General features: G+C 44.2%; 1 protein-coding gene across 1 annotated transcript in view; it reads right to left on the bottom strand.

Moving 5' to 3' along the window:
* Window positions 1–19,419, bottom strand: part of plxna2 (plexin A2) — a 203,666-nt gene that overhangs the window by 64,099 nt on the left and 120,148 nt on the right. Inside the window, 4 exon segments of the mRNA XM_063910249.1 lie at window positions 152–266; window positions 2,575–2,671; window positions 6,568–6,721; window positions 10,432–10,555. Of these exon segments, the coding sequence (XP_063766319.1) occupies window positions 152–266; window positions 2,575–2,671; window positions 6,568–6,721; window positions 10,432–10,555 (490 nt within the window).

Below are 19,419 nucleotides of genomic sequence, written 5' to 3'. Positions count from 1 at the left end.
TCAAGTAAAATAAAGTCCTAAATGTGGATATTGCATGTTTTACTCTCACAGATCTAAAGAAAAGATACCATTAAACAACTACATTGTCTCGTGCATGAAGGAAAATCGAATTAACTATAAAGTGTTTGATGCATGTTTGTGTTGCACCGACCTCAGAGGCGTTGACTCGTCCCTCCTGGAAGGAGCAGCTGGACGGGTCATGGGTGCAGAGGTTGCGGTACTTGCACCAGTGGCAGCGGAAGGCACTGTTCACACATGACAGACACCTGCATGGACACACACACACACACACACACACACACACACACACACACACACACACACACACACACACACACACACACACACACACACACAGAAGGAGAGAGTCAAGGAGGGGCAGAGAGTTTGCCAAAAGGAAATGAGTTCAGATCCCAAGTGGGCCCCTGCTGTTGTGTTGCCCTTGTGGTTGGCACCGTCCCCGATAGCTGCTGGGCCAACTTCTCCTCTGCATATATTAAAATACATTTTCTTTCTACTGCCATACATTAACGCCGCTGCTGTGTGTCATGTGTGAACATTGGGCGTGCATCAGACGCAGAGAGAGAGCGTAGAGGACAACTAAAACACTGGCGCTGCTTGATCCGGAAATTAGCATTAGCCATGTTGTCTTTGAGCGTCGCTGTACTTAGCAGCTGCTAAGTGTGTGTGTGTGTGTGTTTTTGCATGTATAATATGTCAGTGTGTGTCATTGTAAGGGTCAACCATCGTGCAAAATATTAAGTGAAAAGGTCAAAAGTTCATGCAGTAAGACGGTTTGTTTTGTGTCCCTGATTCTGTATTGTATCGTGAGTGTGCCCTCTAGGGTTGGAATATGTGCCTGTAGCATCACCCAGACTAAAATAAAACCAATATAAACATGCAAACGTAATAAATGTGCAAGGAAATGACAGTATATGGATGCAATAATAACCATTCCCCCTTTTATTTAACTTTGATTAGCGGTGTAGCCTATGCTAACCTTTCATTTAGCAAAACTACCGTATTAAAATATGTTCAATATTTATTTCAAATCATGCAATAGGATAAGTTAGGTATCAACATAGTCAGGCAGATTATCTGAGTGAAAAAGACTTTAGATAATTAGCTGTTTTCCTCCTTAAATGCTCACTTCCTGTGGCTAACGGTCGGTCAAATATCTGACAGAACATTTAGATCCCTGAAGCACTCCGCACAGATTAGCTCTCCACTGTCGTGCATACGGAGTGTGTTGTGATGCTCTAAATGTGTAATGTTGTTATTGCACTACGCGGCGTCTTGCACACGAGTTATTAATATTATTCCTCGCTGGTGACCTCAGGATGCACTTTACATGGATGGATGGGTGCAGGGGGGAGGAAGTGAGCGCCCACAAGAAACACACACTCTTTACTACACTGTGTGTTTATGAGCAGTGTGTCGTCGTCACTCTCGGCTCTGCCTCTGTCTGCAACAAGGTGGATTAATGTGGGATATTCAGAGCAGAGGAGGTTAGTTCAGGAGGAGAGGAGGGCTGATTCAGATCCTGGAAACACACAGTACAGTATGTGTGTGAGAAGGCGAGTGTGTGAATGTGTGTGTGTCATGGCCAGTTAGCTGAGCTGCTGTGAGAGATGGTAATTGCTTTCTTGGCTACTCAGACAGCCATAAGAAGTTATACTGGATACACGTGTGTGTGTGTGTATGTGTGTGTGTGTATGTGTGTGTGGCAGAGATATATATTACAGGACAAAACATTTTGGGGGACATATAGACTGTTTGCCAGCTTCTAGAGTCCAATGTGGACAATTTGAGATGTGTTTTTGAGGTACATTGATGATGAATCAAATAAAAGCCATTTTTAGGATAAATAGTCCCTAAAAACTTTGAAAATCTACCCCAAAATTAATCGAAATCTGTCTTCTGGGAGTACAAATATGGTTAAAACTGACATTTCCTATCCTGAAAATGTCCTCAATAACCCCCAAAACCTCTCAAAAATTGTCCAATTTGGCTCATTTGCTATTGTCTGCATATGCTAATTAATGCTAATTGTGCAAGTTAGCATCCTGCTCTTTCTATGTGCCGGGGACCCGTACTATACATTCAAACTTTGGGGTACTCAACATTTACGTGTTCACTTTGCTGGGAGGTAGACTAATAGTGAAAGGTAAGATGAAATGCCACACATCCTGACCCCCTGCTAGCATCACACCCCTCCACAGTCCCACATCCTGCACAAACTGAACGCACCACACTGAAAAGAAGCGAGTGAATGCAAAGGCAGCGCTATCACTGAGATCTGCAATCCAGGGATTCATTCAACATCTCTCAATCAGGGACCGAGGCGGCATGAAGGCGGCGTGAAATCCCCGCTGCAGACACCCTGACGCTTCATCAGACAGACTTCCTGTACAGGTGCTCAGCGATCACGTTGCATTAGCCTCTACAGAGGATATATTTAGGGGGCTAAGGTTCAGGACAAATTGGAAACTAATTCCCGGAGCATTGATCGAGCTGTTTTTTCGGGCAGAGGAGCGTTTGTGTTTGCATGAATGGATTCAGAGAGATACTCACAGCTGGTGAACGCTGCAGTTGTAAAACTTGACCTCGGTGCTGATCAGCATCTGACCCGTCTCCTTGGAGTTCAGCCTGAGCTCCACCCCGGACCAGTCTGACAGAGAGGAGACAAGAGGGACATCTATCACAACACTATCCCTCTATCTTGAGGTCACTGTGTGTACTCACTGGGCAGCAGCAGTCTTTACATCCGGAGGTTAAATCAATGTGCATCTTACAATATTACAGTATAAACGTTTACATGCATCTTGCTAAAAGAAAGTTAAAAGCTACCACACTGAATCCACATTGTGCTGCACAATTATGTCCAAAACTGTAATAATCACATCTATTTTTGACCAATATTTAGATCATGATTGCTGGAAGTGACACATTTTCCCACTTCCAAATTCCAATTTAAACCGAACAGTGCATCTACTTCGATATCGTGCAACAACCCCGCTAATAATGCACAAATATGAGCATAAAACAGGCATTGCAATAATACTTTTTACTGCAATAAGTTGCTATATATTGGTGGAAAACCTCAAATAAAATGGCAAAATCATAACATATTTTATGAGAAAAATAAGTCTCCAGGTAAGAATTCAACATGTACACAATTTAAGATTTTCTGCTCAGTTTGTTGCTCATTCTACATTTTTCCTTCATGTATATTTCAGATGGATTTCGAATCATTTTAATGCTTTTTTTTAGTTTATTTTTTCCATTTTTTCTGCTCATTTTGTTGATTCCAGTTCTTATTATATATATATGTTTGCTTATTGTTTTTCTGATCATTTTGTTGCTTCTTGTTATATTTTTGCTTGGTTTCCTCATCTTATTTCTCCTTACGATGAAGCAAGCTGGAGGCTTCTTCAACTTTCCTATCAGATTTCTTATTTTGTATTACCTGTCTTAATGCAGTCTTAAGTGTGTGCAAATAAAATAAGTCTGTAGCATCGCTGAGATGTATTTAAGAAACACAATTTTAGATCAAATATGGACGAACATTTTGCAAATTCTCCTCTGATCAACTTTTATTTTTCTGCTTTTCTGGCTGTGTTCTGTTCTCTCCCCTCGAGGATACAGACTCCATAAATACGTGTGTGTGTGTGTGTGTGTGTGTGTGTGTGTGTGTGTGTGTGTGTGTGTGTGTGTGTGTGTGTGTGTGTGTGTGTGTGTGTGAGAGAGTGTGAGAGATGCCATCGGTGTGTAGGAGGCTCCACTGACCCGGCCGCCCTGTTCTCTCGGCTCTGTTTCTTAGAGAGTAGCTCACAGCTGACTCTGTCTCTGAGGAGCCGGAGAACAAAGCGGTGCAGAGATCCTGTCCGCACAAAACCTCCTGCAGGACTTCATCCTTCCTCACTAAAGAGAAGGTTTCACTGCAAGGCCGCCGTCCGCACAGCTTCAGTGAGGGATGATGTCACGACTCAGCCCGCGGTCTGACTGTCAATCAGCATCCGAAGGTGATCGTGACGCTTCCATTAAAAACTGTTTTCTGCTGAAGGGAAACTATTGTATGTCCGCTGTCTCATTGACCGGACTTCTTTCTGCGGAGTGATATGACTGCACAGTCCCCTCGATGAGCGCTTCCTGCTTAGCAACGGTCTGTTCTCCTTAGCAACAGTATGCTAGCGAGAAATAGCAGGCTTCTGGAATGTCCAAATCGACCAATCAGAATCACGTTTTCAACTAAGCTGTGAAATAAACACGTTTCTTATTGTATCTAAGGTTCTTCTGTAATATAGATATACCAAAAAAAACCGATGTGCTGTATAATATCACCAAATATTGGTAGAGATAAAAAAGAGTAAAAATATATATACAATAAAATGAAATGAAAAATAATCAAATAAAATATAATAAAATAAAATATAATTAAATAGAATAAATATATTTAAATATAATTACATAGAAACAAAATATCATTAGACATAATAAAATATAAATAAAAGAATATATATAATTAGATAAAAATGAAATAGAATTTAATTCAAATTGAATTGAACTAAATGTGTGCTGCATTAGTATGACAGCCCTGTTCATAGTTTCCCCTCCAGTTATTGCCACTTCAGGATGGATGTTGTTGTGCAACAGATAGAGAGGCTTGCTGGGGGACAGGAGATATAGGGGGGAGGAGGTGAGGAGGAGGTGTTCCCGGGGGGGTTTAATGTGGAGTAAAAGATGGAGGTATAAACAGCTGCGGGTGGAAGGTGGTCAAAGAAAGGGATTGAGATGGAGGTGGAGGAAGGGGCTTACCGGGGGGATCGGCTGACATTTACCTAGGGGAGAACATTCATATTAGGGGCTGATGCACCACCCCCCCATGGGAGCTGTGGGCAAACAGGGCTGCCATTTACTCACAGCGAGCCGGATTACCCGAGCCCCCAAACACACACTGATCTCCACACCACATGTATTATTCAGGCTGTGTGGCGTGTCGCCCTGCAGCCATCGTGCCGGGCAAACAACAGGTATTTATTGTCAACAACAGGTGTTACCGAGCATTATTATATACCTGTTTGCCAACGAGGCGGAGCCGCCGCGGTATATTTAAAGGTCAGGACATTTCTATGAATACTATATTAGCAGTGATTAGCATATGTTTATTCCTGGACCCAAATGTTGACTTACGCTGTGTTTGGATTTATTCTGCTCGGTCCACTCAGGGTTTCATAAGGTGAAGAAGAACCATAAACTGTAATCGGACTCAGTCGTTTGTGGACTTTTAAAGCCTCAAGTGTGGTTTTATAGTGGTAAACACTTTGGATTTTGGTCTTTGTCATGCTTACGCTCAACGAGACATTTGTAAGCCACCAAAATATAACTTAGATCCAGTGAAAACACAAACTGTAAAAGGGATAAAACAAACAACACTGTGGTAGCGACCTGTCAATCACAGGTAGCCCCGCCCTCAAGCACACGTTTCAAGGTTTTCAAGGTTTTATTTGTCATATGCACAGCAGATACAGCGTATATGTTGGCAATGAAAATCTTATGTCGCGTGCTCCTCCAACAACTCAACATACATGGTGCAAATAACATAAATAAAATAGTGCAAAAAGAGAGAAGAATATTTTGTTGCTTTATAGTCTATTTGCACTAAAGGGGACCATAACTTAATAAAAGAACATCATGCTGTGTTGAACAAGAGTTGAAACTACAGATTGAGACCTTAAACTCATCAGGACAATAATAACTGAGGTGGTAAATCAAGAGAGAAGTAGGCTGATTTTCTCGTAGACCTCTATACAATTTGTCTTATTGGTGGGGTCACCCCCTGCTGGTATTTAATGCTGATTGAAGGCGTTGCTTTTCAAACACTGGCCAATGTATCTATTTATCCCGGGAAAAATTGGGTTTTTTATGATCAGTTTTTGAAGTAAATAAAGATAATAGTAATATATATCTAAACAGGAAGTAAGAGTAAGAATTTGCATAAAAATCAAAAAAATAAAATGAATATATTTGATTTAATATAAGACAATAAAGTCACATGTTCAATTTAAAGAAAATGTAATAAATTATAATTAATATATTTTTTTAATGTTAATTTTGTTGCGTTTTTAAAAAGCAAACCGCTTTCTCTTGTCCCCTCAATCAGGATGATCCTGTTGTCCTCTCAGCTAAACCAGCCTCGCTTGTTAGACCCTTGCCTGTCAGTCTAGTGTGAGGGCACTAATATGGGGTTGGTGCGGTCCTCGGTCTGCTCTAATGGAGCCGGGCCTGCAGAGCAACACACCTCACAGCCAGGTATCTGATCCTGGATCTGTGGGAGCTCGTTATGCAGAATCAATGGAGAAGTTTCAGAGAGAGCATCAACAGTTAAATCAGCAAAGCGTGGAGTGTGTGTGTGTGTGTGTGTGTGTATGTGTGTGTGTGTGTGTGTGTGTGTGTGTGTGTGTGTGTGTGTGTGTGTGTGTGTGTGTGTGTGTCAGTGTCTGTGTCTGTGTGTCAGTGTCAGTGTCAGTGTCTGTGTGTCAGTGTGTGTGTGTGTGTTGTCTCCACCTTGCTCGATGGGGATGAGCGGGACGTCCTTGGCGGCCGGAGACACGCAGAGGATCTGGTTCCCGTTGACCGTCCCCTCCACCTCCGTCAGGTTCCCGAAGGAGCAGCTGATCCCGGCGGAGAGGTCGGGAACGTGGCTCACCTTCACCAGCAGCTGCAGCGGAGCATAAGAGGTGTGTTATATATAGTCCTTTTAACATCGGCAGGATGTGTTATCAGCAAAGACACTGGGAATCGGTTCTTGATGCTTTAGCGAAAATGAAATACATGAAGGTTTGAATGCAAAAGTTTTCAGTAATATACATTTTTAAATAATAAGCCATTATGTCATAACCCTAAATCAAATCACCATGAGCTGTTAGGTTCTTATACAACTGTATGAGCCACTAATCTGTATGACATCAACCTTTTTATTGAAAAACATGCAGAAGAACTACATTACCCACAATCCTACAGTCTCACAACAATGTTTCTGATTGGAGGAGCTCATTGTTAACACAGACATGTTTACCACGTGTGATTAGAGACTGCCCCATTAAGTTTGTTTTAATGTAAAACAATGTATTTGGTACATTAACCCTGATCTCCACTCCGAACGTAGAATAATAATAATACAGAAATGCTAAAAAAAGGTTCATTTTATCCCTTTTTTATTTTAAATGTGTATTAATGCTTTTGTAAAGTACCTAGAATGTCCTTTGTGTCTGAAATGTGCTTTATAAACGAGCTAATCTTAACCTTAAACAGAGAGAAGAGTTGATGGTTTCATTTTGCTTCACCTGGATTTCATACATTAAATGACTTACTGTTACATATGACTAAGGTTCTGTGGGATCTTAAGACCACTTAGGTGTGTTTATTCTTTATCTAAATCCCCTTTACATTTAAAAACTGCCAATCCATCACACAAGCATTCCTCTTCTGAAGTCATTTTGAACCTAGTTAATCAAATTTCTTTCTGAATGTGTTCTGCACATCACTATAGATCAACAGCTTTAACTCTTACAGTTTCCCAAAGTTTCCAGAGGTTAAAAGTCGTAGTTTTGCATGTTTTTTCATCAGTCTGCAAACACTTTTGGCTTCATGTTTTAAGGTCACAGTTCATATGGAAGCTGGCTGATCTTAAAACTCACGCTCTTATGAAGAATCTCTTATTTTTCTGCACATTTTTGCTCTTTTTGCACTTGTGTTTCTGAATGTGATCTCCAGTTTGCTATATATCAACAGCTGTTTCTCTAAAAGGCTGTAAGTCGTAGCTTTGCATTTCTTGTTCATCCGTTTCCAAATACTTTTGGCACCGAGTTGATGTTTAAAGGTTACAGTTCATCTGGAAGTTGGACGGCTTAAACTCTTAATATGAGGATCTTCTGAAACGTCGAGCTGTTTAAAAGTGGGCGCTCTGAATAGAAATAACAACAGTGCTGACGGCAAAGCTGTCCGATCACTTCGCCAAGGAGCGCTGCTGTGTCTTCCACATGTTACCAACACCGTAATAAAGATCATCAGGCTGTATTTAGCGCGTGTCACACGGAGGGCGATGTATGCAGATGCACACGGAGGCGTTTGAAGTCGTTTCTCCAGAGAGCGGCGAGCTGCTCGGCCTATTAATACATGCATCTGAGTGCAGGGTGTGTGTGTGTGTGTGTGTGATCCAACTCTCCAGCCAAGAGAGGCAGCCTGGATAATTATCAGCATGGCATTTCACAGCCTCGTTCCATTAGCTGTTATTTTCGGGCCATGCCGTTTGAAGTTTCTCTTTGTTTTATCTGCCTCGCTAAACGCCGCGGGGCTGCAGGGACGGAGCAGCTGAGCAGCTTAGCTTCGTTAGCCGCTAACCGGCGAAAGGAGGGAGGGTGTTTTGTGTTTTTCCTTCTGATGAGGACCTCTCCCCCCCTGTTTTACTTCTTCCACCGTGTTTGTGTTGCTTCCTCTGAGGTGTGTCAGAGAGCCCAGATTACTGCAATCACTGTCCTTTGTCTGGCGAAGAATTCCCAGAGTCACCGCTCACATTAATTAGCTCTCATCGCCCTGTCTCAAGTTTAGATAAACACTCAGGATCTGCTCACTAACACACAGGAAGTGGAAGTGTTAAGCCTCGGCTCTTTTTGTTCTGCTGTCCTCCCTGATGGGGGGGTGTTGTGCAGCTTGTCAGCCTAATTGGTGGCAGAGTTTTAATAAAGTTCATTTGATGGCTTTCTGTGTTTTTAATCTCTCACAGTGCAGAGGAGGAATCGTTGCAGATATAACAGTCTGAGAGAGATGCTAACAAGTGTCTGAATGAGACGACTAAACGTCCACGATTAGCCTGCCTTTAGCTTAGCGGTGGTGACGTGAAGTCATGTGACCGCGCTGTAGTTCCTTTATAGCCCAACATTAGCCTCCTTTAGCTTAGCGGTGGAGACGTGAAGTCATGTGACCGTGCTGTAGTTCCTTTATAGCCCAACATTAGCCTCCTTTAGCTTAGCGGTGGAGACGTGAAGTCATGTGACCGTGCTGTAGTTCCTTTATAGCCCAACGTTAGCCTCCTTTAGCTTAGCGGTGGTGACGTGAAGTCATGTGACCGTGCTGTAGTTCCTTTATAGCCCAACATTAGCCTCCTTTAGCTTAGCAGTGGAGACGTGAAGTCATGTGACCGTGCTGTAGTTCCTTTATAGCCCAACATTAGCCTCCTTTAGCTTAGCGGTGGTGAGGTGAAGTCATGTGACCGCGCTGTAGTTCCTTTATAGCCCAACGTTAGCCTCCTTTAGCTTAGCGGTGGTGAGGTGAAGTCATGTGACCGTGCTGTAGTTCCTTTATAGCCCAACATTAGCCTCCTTTAGCTTAGCGGTGGTGACGTGAAGTCATGTGACCGTGCTGTAGATCCTTCATGTGGAGGGAACCAGGGAGATGCTGCCTTCAGGGTCAGTCTCCAAACTAATTTCAGTCCTGATATCCCAAAATTACAGGATAAATTAATTTGCCCGTGCTGAATATCAAACCTGGGTGTTGGTGTGCAAATTGTCTGCTGTAATTATGTCTAAATAGCTCAGTAGCATCTATAAAATATTAAATATGGAGACTTTGATGTGAGCATTTTCACTTGGGATTACATATGCATGAATGAAAGCGTAAGTATATACAACTGCATGTATAATATGCTTAAAGGAGGGAGGACATGCCTGTACTGAAGTAGTAGTCGACACCAAAAGTGCACCGGTCTCATCTAAACAAATGATATTAAATGAACAAAACTGAGGAAAAGACAATTGTTTTCCAAACCTAAGGAAATAAATATGTTCTCTTTGTGCTTTGGATGAACTGAACCTTTAACAGCGAGGGTGTTTAAAGAGCTGAAGTTGTGTGTGTGTGTGTGTGTGTGTGTGTGTGTGTGTGTGTGTGTGTGTGTGTGTGTGTGTGTGTGTGTGTGTGTGTGTGTGTGTGTGTGTGTGTGTGTGCAGCAGAAGTTTCTCTGAAGCTCTTTCTGGAAACACTGCGCTGCACTCGGACAACTTTTACACCTACACACACACCCACACAAACATGTCTTGGCACACATATTGACTGCTTTGTACCGATTGAACATATGCACACTGAAACGCCCCCGTGCCGCTCTCATGAACCTTCCCATCTAATGTTTATGCATCAAGCACAATCACAACGACTGCGAGCATTTAAAATGCTCTGCCTCCGAACGTGGGAGGGCAATATGGAGATGGAGGCTCATTTTTCATTGTAATGTGTGCGAGTAGTGCTGGAGTTTTAGGGTGCTTAGTGATTGCATCTGTGTGTGTGTGTGTGTGTGTGTGTGTGTGTGTGTGTGTGTGTGTGTGTGTGTGTCTGTGTTTCTGTCTGTGTGTGTGTGTGTGTGTGTGTGTGTGAACTCACAGGTACGCTTGGTTCTGACACGGCGATGCTATCCGGGTACACGGAGGCTGTCACACACTGATCCAGAGCAGCAGCGAAGCGGTATGGCTCGTCAGCACGATCACACCGGTTCCTCTGAGAACAGCTGAGAGAAAAGAAAGACAGAGAGGGGTAATTTATATTTACTGTTCAACACAACCATAAATAGGAAGAAAAATAGGCAAAAATGTCAGAGAATGAACATTAGCCTCCTTTAGCTTAGCGGTGGTGACGTGAAGTCATGTGACCGTGCTGTAGTTCCTTTATAGCCCAACATTAGCCTCCTTTAGCTTAGCGGTGGTGACGTGAAGTCATGTGACCGTGCTGTAGTTCCTTTATAGCCCAACATTAGCCTCCTTTAGCTTAGCGGTGGTGACGTGAAGTCATGTGACCGTGCTGTAGTTCCTTTATAGCCCAACATTAGCCTCCTTTAGCTTAGCGGTGGTGACGTGAAGTCATGTGACCGTGCTGTAGTTCCTTTATAGCCCAACATTAGCCTCCTTTAGCTTAGCGGTGGTGACGTGAAGTCATGTGACCGTGCTGTAGTTCCTTTATAGCCCAACATTAGCTTTTCACTTCAGAAATCAGAGTGCCTTCAGGGTCAACAACAGAAACACGACATCCCTGCATCACTCTACGGTCAGACAGTATATGAAGTACCTTGTGACAACCCACATCCCTCATTAAAGCGCCGCCACCTCCTCCCTTTTATTAAGACTGTGTGTTCTCTCCACCCTCAGTCTGAGTGTGTCTGCTCTCTGAGCCTCTAATTGGACTGCGAAGGGTCAGCCGCTGTCCGTGGTGCTGATGTGCCACTGGCTGCTCCATGTCTGTTTGTGTGTGTGTGTGTGTGTGTGTGTGTGTGTGTGTGTGTGTGTGAGTCCATACCATGCCTCTTAACCAGATACTCTCACACATCCTGACTCTGAGCTACATCTTCATCCGCAGCTCCTACGTGCAATTATGTTGTCAGAAGTTCAAGCCGCATCCAGCAGACTCACATGAACAGGCACACACACGCACACACATACACACACACACACACACACACACACACACACACACACACACACTAATATGTGCAGTCCTCCCTGGGGATTTGAGAGTGCAGGAGGCTGCAGAATAACTGTAGTAGTGTGAGTCTCCCACTGGGAGAGGGGGGGGGGCACTGCGGCAGGATTATTTTTATACATCTGTCTGAGAAATGATCACCTGGTGTCCCCTCCTCCTTCACTACTTTACTCTATTTATATATCGGAAATCAGAATCAGATCAATTGAGTGAGTCAGCCTCAGAACTGAAAGGGTTAGCTACGTTAGCTAGCTAGCTTACAGCAGATCTGCAGTGACATCAGAAGGAGTCATGTGATCACTTTGTTCAAATAAGAGCAGAAAACATTTCAGGAGAGTTTCAACAACAGAGACAGAGACAGCTTTATGATCCTGAACGTCACCCAGTGCTCCGGTCCCAGCTGTGTGCGTCTCTCTTTAGTGTCCCCTGGTCTCCAGCTGTGTGCGTCTGTCTTTAGTGTCCCCTGGTCTCCAGCTGTGTGCGTCTCTCTTTAGTGTCCCCTGGTCTCCAGCTGTGTGCGTCTGTCTTTAGTGTCCCCTGGTCTCCAGCTGTGTGTGTCTCTCTTTAGTGTCCCCTGGTCTCGAGCTGTGTGCGTCTCTCTCTAGTGTCCCCTGGTCTCCAGCTGTGTGTGTCTCTCTTTAGTGTCCCCTGGTCTCCAGCTGTGTGCGTCTGTCTTTAGTGTCCCCTGGTCTCGAGCTGTGTGCGTCTCTCTCTAGTGTCCCCTGGTCTCCAGCTGTGTGTGTCTCTCTTTAGTGTCCCCTGGTCTCCAGCTGTGTGCGTCTGTCTTTAGTGTCCCCTGGTCTCAAGCTGTGTGCGTCTCTCTTTAGGGTCCCCTGGTCTCCAGCTTTGTGCGTCTGTCTTTAGTGTCCCCTGGTCTCCAGCTGTGTGTGTCTCTCTTTAGGGTCCCCTGGTCTCCAGCTGTGTGCGTCTTTCTTTAGGGTCCCCTGGTCTCCAGCTGTGTGTGTCTCTCTTTAGTGTCCCCTGGTCTCCAGCTGTGTGCGTCTCTCTTAAGTGGCCCCTGGTCTCCAGCTGTGTGCGTCTCTCTTTAGTGTCCCCTGGTCTCCAGCTGTGTGCGTCCCTCTTTAGTGTTTGTTTTATTGCCTTTTTGTACATTTGTATATTTCATTTTTATTTTTACTTTATATTTTAGTTCTAATTAGTTGTATTTGTTTTGCTTCTCTTTGTATTTCGCTGCTGCAACACAAACATTTCCTAGTTAGGGATAAATAAAGTACTTCTGATTCTGAATGTTTTCTAAATGGTGCATGTGTTGAAGAGTTGCTGGAGATGTTTCTTCACGAGTTTTGGAACATTTGTGTTTTTGTATTTGCATCGTTTCTGAAGCTGTTTCCTCTGATGGAAATGTTTTGTGCCGTTGTAGCGCATTAGCACCTGTTAGCCTCCCTAAAAAGTACCTAAATTGCAGGATTATTTAAATGACATGCATGCAGCATTTTGCAAAATAAGATCCTCTCTTTCCCTCTCTTCCTCTCTTCGTCTCCCTCCCTCTTCCCGCAGGTTGAAATTAACCCGCCTTTCTTCGGCGAGGCGTTTTTTTTCTGTCTGTAATTTTGTTTCTCTGCACAATGGCGGCACACTTAACGTGCTCTCAGGTGTTCTCCATGTTTTATGCATGTCTGCAGGAACCCGGGCCGTCATTAACGCCATTGATTTCCCTCGCTCTTCCTTTTTTTCCTAAAATTCATTTGGGTGTGTTGGAGTGAGATGAGAGCCGAGCGAGGCGCGGGGAGTTAGGATGGCTGCTGTTGCCATGGTTTCAGGAGATGGTCATTATCTGTGTGTAGTTAGACGCTGACCCCGTGCCTCCCTCATTAGCTGGAGTGCACGCCGCCGAGTGTCGACTACATCCTGCTTCCTCCCTCCTGACCACCGCACCCCCACTCCCCCCCCCCCCCTGTCTGGCCTCGGCCTGTCACTCAGACGCTCCATGCTTTGTGTTTCATCTCATCAGTGTGAGAGGAGATATGCATGTTCCGTTTATCAGAAAACAACAACACAAACAACAACAACCTCCCTGGAGAACTGCACAGGAAAATGTAGTGTAAACACACACACACACACACACACACACACACACACACACACACACACACACACACACACACAAACACACATATAAAGGAAAATAAAGGAGGTAAAATTACTAAATAAAAGCATGTTTAAAATGTCAAACTACAACCAAGCTGTGTGTGTGTGTGTGTGTGATGAGGGTATTGTGGAGTAAGCACACGCACGCACGCACACTATAGTTGATGCAAAACCAGAGTGTCAGTAAGAGACGTTGTGCGTGGAGAGGAGATAAAAAGATACACAAAGAGGCCGTCGCTCAGAGCTCTGCAGGACGATAAAGCCTCACATGCGTGGGCCGAGCAGGGAGAGAGACAGCATCTCAAAACTCACTCACACACACACAGACACTGTTTTTTTTTAGGATCATTAGCTGTATAATATGTAGTTGCCCACTCACACACACTGCTGCAGTTTCTCATGCCGGGCGGCTCTTTGTGCGAGGGGTCTACGGAAATATTGATGCGTGTTCCTGATCGATATCTCATTAGAAACGATTGTGAAGATGGATGCAGCTTCCCTCTGCAGCCGACTGTGTGTGTGTGTGTGTGTGTGTGTGTGTGTGTGTGTGTGTGTGTGTGTGTGTGTGTGTGTGTGTGTGTGTGTGTGTGTGTGTGTGTGTGTGTGTGTGTGTGGGATGAGTTGGCCATTACAAACACACACTCTGACATCCCCAATGGGCCCGAGCAGCCCTTTACATCACCGGGCTAATTGTTGTTGCCATCGGGAAATTAGAGCAGATTTTATGGGCGCTGTGTGACGTCATCCAGAGGAAAGAGGTCCCTGGCGTCTGGATTCATCAAGATAAACAACCGTTTGTTCTGAATTATTCTACTAAATGTTGCATTCCTCCACAAGAAATCTAAAAAAGCTTGATGAGTTGAAGTAAAGGAGTACAGTGGTATTAAAACATCTGTTCACACACTCTCACACACATCCTGCAGACTAATCCAAGTCTCATTATCCAGCTGATGCTCCACAAAATCATGACTTTTACCCCAAAAACGCAGAAATTGAAACACTTCTGACTAGCACGGTCATAAAGCATCCCTGCAAGTATCACATTAAGTGTTTTAAAAAGTGCAGTTTGAGGGGACAGTCTTTTGTTTGTGCAAAAGGACTGGAAAAAAGACTTGGATTATACTGGATGGAAAAGATCAAAGTCCACTTTAAGTTCATTTAGGAAACACATACGAACACAAATGGCGTTTCCCTGTCTTAAATTCCTCCTTTCACTCTGTAGAGCGGCTGCACTACACTCTGGTGAAGCTGTGTGTGTGTGTGTGTGTGTGTGTGTGTGTGTGGGCTTGTGCCGTTGACAAAGTGTCCTCACATAACGTGCTCCACAGCAGCCTGCCAAACAAACGCTGTAACAGCCTGTGTTCTCGTAATGCCCGATTTCTGACGAGAGGACAGCTGTGCAGAGACACACACACACACGGACACACAAAAACACACACACACAATCACAAGTGTATACGCCAACAATGAAACACATGGGCACATACTACAGTTTAAAAAAGCAGAAATAAAACCTGAGCTGACAGAAAATGCTTCGTATTCACGCTAATTATGAACATATGGGTTCACCTACTGAATTAAAAACACTTCTACACACACTCAGGGACAGTAACACACACTCAGGGACAGTAACACACACTCAGTGACAGTAACACACACTGAGGGACAGTAACACACACTCAGGGACAGTAACACACACTGAGGGACAGTAACACACACTGAGGGACAGAAACACACACTGAGGTTAAGTAACACACACTGAGGGACAGTAACACACACTGAGGGACAGTAACACACACTGAGGGACAGTAACACACACTGAGGGACAGTAACACACACTCAGGGACAGTAACACACACTGAGGGACAGTAACACACACTGAGGGACAGAAACACACACTGAGGTTAAGTAACACACTGAGGGACAGTAACACACACTGAGAGACAGTAACACACACTGAGGGACAGTAACACACACTGAGGGACAGTAACACACACTGAGGGACAGTAACACACACTGAGGGACAGAAACACACACTCAGGGACAGTAACACACACTGAGGGACAGTAACACACACTCAGGGACAGTAACACACACTGAGGGACAGAAACACACACTGAGGGACAGTAACACACACTGAGGGACAGTAACACACACTGAGGGACAGTAACACACACTGAGGGACAGTAACACACACTCAGGGACAGTAACACACACTGAGGGACAGAAACACACACTGAGGGACAGTAACACACACTGAGGGACAGTAACACACACTGAGGGACAGTAACACATACTGAGGGACAGTAACACACACTCAGGGACAGTAACACACACTGAGGGACAGAAACACACACTCAGGGACAGTAACACACACTGAGAGACAGTAACACACACTGAGGGATGGTAACACACACTGAGAGACAGTAACACACACTGAGGGACAGTAACACACACTGAGAGACAGTAACACACACTGAGGGACAGTAACACACACTGAGGGACAGTAACACACACTGAGGGACAGTAACACACACTCAGGGACAGTAACACACACTGAGGGACAGAAACACACACTCAGGGACAGTAACACACACTGAGAGACAGTAACACACACTGAGAGACAGAAACACACACTGAGGGACAGTAACACACACTGAGAGACAGTAACACACACTGAGGGACAGTAACACACACTGAGGGACAGTAACACACACTGAGGGACAGTAACACACACTCAGGGACAGTAACACACACTGAGGGACAGAAACACACACTCAGGGACAGTAACACACACTGAGGGACAGTAACACACACTGAGGGATGGTAACACACACTGAGGGACAGTAACACACACTGAGGGACAGAAACACACACTCAGGGACAGTAACACACACTGAGGGATGGTAACACACACTGAGGGACAGTAACACACACTGAGGGACAGTAACACTTTACAGCTGGTGGACACCTGATGTATTTAACACAAATACTTCCTTTCTGTATTAAACTAAAACGGCACAAAAAAAATCTCCACACTGGAAAAATTGCTGCTCCAAAACTAGTAAAAAAATTGGGGAAGACAAAGTGTTTTCACTGGTAATACGTCGTAAAATCTGCCAATAGAACGAGACAACATTTAGATTAAAAAGATCTGGTAACGAAGTGGGAAAATGTATTTGAATCCATATTTACACGGATCAGGAAATGTTGGTAAAATAAAACGATGCTTAATCTGAGGTTAGATGGAAGTGTGTTTTTCTAAAAATCAAGTCAGATTTATTTTGTGATCTTTAGAAAATACTTGTAGGTAAAACTCATCGTAAAATACGCAAGATACGAGAGGCATTGTCTAAAAAAAGAGCTATATCCAAAGTTACTTCTCAGAATGTGTCTTAACACTTCATATAAGACATATCGTTGTCTTATATGAAGTTTAAAGACACATTCTGACTAACAGGAGTCAGATATGCTTTGCATCATTTCACATTTTTGCAGTGCATGCTGGCTTTTTGAGAGTCGGACACAAAGACCCAGGATTTCACTGTAAGTTAAAGAAGTCTGTTTCCATCTATCCGACTGATCTCAGGACAGAATCATCCGGACGATTCTCCCTGAAACCCTCGTCACGTTTGAAGTTGGAGCCGCCTCTCTGGGCTTGATTACAGAGCTGATCCAGCAGTGGGGAGAGGATGCTGTTGGACGGACGGACGGCGGTCGGACGAGGAGTGAAGAGCGCTCGAGATGATGAGCCGCAATCAGAACTCTGCTGGGTTTTTTTTAAACCCAAGAGCATCAAACACTCAGAGGAGGCCGAGCAGCTGCCAGTAATTAAAGGACTTCTAGAGTCTGAATCACAGGAGGAAGAAAGACGGAGACGCCCCTCCTGGACAGCTCTCCTTCTCCTCTTCCTCTTCCTCCTTCTCATCATCATCATGATCATCATCATCATCACTGCAAACCCAGCTAATGTCCTCCTATTTCGCTAATTAGATACCTTACAATGCCACACTTCAACGAGACACGCACAGAAAGAAAAAGGAGGAGGATGAAGGGGAGGAGGGGGAGTGTTTGGAGAAGAAGAAGAAGAAGAAGAAGAAGAAGAAGAAGAAGAAGAAGAAGAAGAAGAAGAAGAAGAAGAAGAAGAAGAAGAAGAAGAAGAAGAAGAAGAAGAAGAAGAAGAAGAAGAAGAAGAAGAAGAAGAAGAAGAAGAAGAAGAAGAAGAAGAAGAAGAAGAAGAAGAAGAAGAAGAAGAGAGGATGGATATTGTGGATGGCAGCTGTAGGAAGGAGGGGGGGTGATCAAAGAGAGGAGTGTTTATGTGTGGCAGGATAACCATCTCTGGAGGGAGAGGAGATTAGCTCTGATGCTAGCTCTGCATGCTAACACCAGGATTGCATTGGCTTACATCTCTTATTTATTTATAATTACAATAACCAGTCTTTCTTTTCACTGTACAGTATTTAATTTGACTGTTTTTAGCTAATTCTATTCGATATTACATGAATAAAAGTGCATTTATTTGCCTGTTGTTAGCTTGCAACATGAGTTTTGTGTCATATTCTGCACAATTTTTATGGTTTTGTCTTATTTATAATATTGTATGTTGCATTCTTGGAGGCGCCTGGTTCTTCAGGATACCTTTGCTGTTGTGCATATGATAATAAAGCCTTTGAAAACTCAAACACAGTCTGTATAGCTCAATGATTACATTAAGAGGACGTGCAAAAGTGTAAATTGCATTCTGATTCTGGAAGTTAGTGAAAATACCTTTAATAACTTGCAGATCTTACTGAATTCAACAGATTTTGCAGCACAAATCTCCCCCGAATGTGTGGTCAGATGGAGGGAAAGTGTGCTGAAGGAGGAGAAGAAGGAGGATGAGGAGGAGATCACAGCTGTGGAGGCTCCAAGGCTGGCAAGCAATGTAATTTGGGGTGCGACACGAGGAGCTCTTCAGCAGAAGGGTGCAGCTGCTGAGCTCCGACAGACACTTCCTTCTACTATTCATGCTAGCTAATCCCTTTACTTACACAGGTATTATATCATCCCATTGTGCATTTAAATATCCTTTGCAGACCATTTACATGCACTAACATCTCTACAGGAAAGGGAACACCCAAAGAAAAGCAGGATAGGGCCCCTCTCAAATTCTATCATCTGGTTTATCACATGCAAATTGAATTTAGCTTCTCCTCCTTTCTGCCGGCGCTGACAGGGCTCAGGACAGAGGGGGTGGAGGGAGGGTGTTGGGGGGGCATTAGGAGCAGACAGGTGGCTTGGGGGGGTCGGCTGTGTGCAGAGAACAGATGGCTGATCTGAAGCGAATCGGGGTGCTGACCTTTCCCTCCCAGCGGTACAGTACAGAGGTCCACACGAGTGCTGGTGCATGTACACAACAATCGAAACCAATGTGCACACACACGGTCAGACACACACACATACACACACACACACACACACACACACACACACACACACACACACACACACACACACACACACACACACACACACACACACACACACACACACACACACACACACTGGAGGAGGCTTGCTGCTGCACAATCCACCTCAATCCGCACCTAATGTTGGGCTATAAAGGAACTACAGCACGGTCACATGACTTCACGTCACCACCGCTAAGCTAAAGGCGGCTAATGTTGGGCTATAAAGGAACTAAAAACCCATTCAGAAAACCATTGAACAGGGAACAGGAAGTGGTAAAATGCTGACTTATTTCTTAGTTTGAGGACTCATTCTTGCACCACCCTACTGCTTCTTCAT

The sequence above is a fragment of the Eleginops maclovinus genome, chromosome 1 (assembly GCF_036324505.1).
Source record: "Eleginops maclovinus isolate JMC-PN-2008 ecotype Puerto Natales chromosome 1, JC_Emac_rtc_rv5, whole genome shotgun sequence".
NCBI classification, from domain to species: domain Eukaryota; kingdom Metazoa; phylum Chordata; class Actinopteri; order Perciformes; family Eleginopidae; genus Eleginops; species Eleginops maclovinus.
This window is presented reverse-complemented; position numbering and strand designations above follow the sequence as displayed.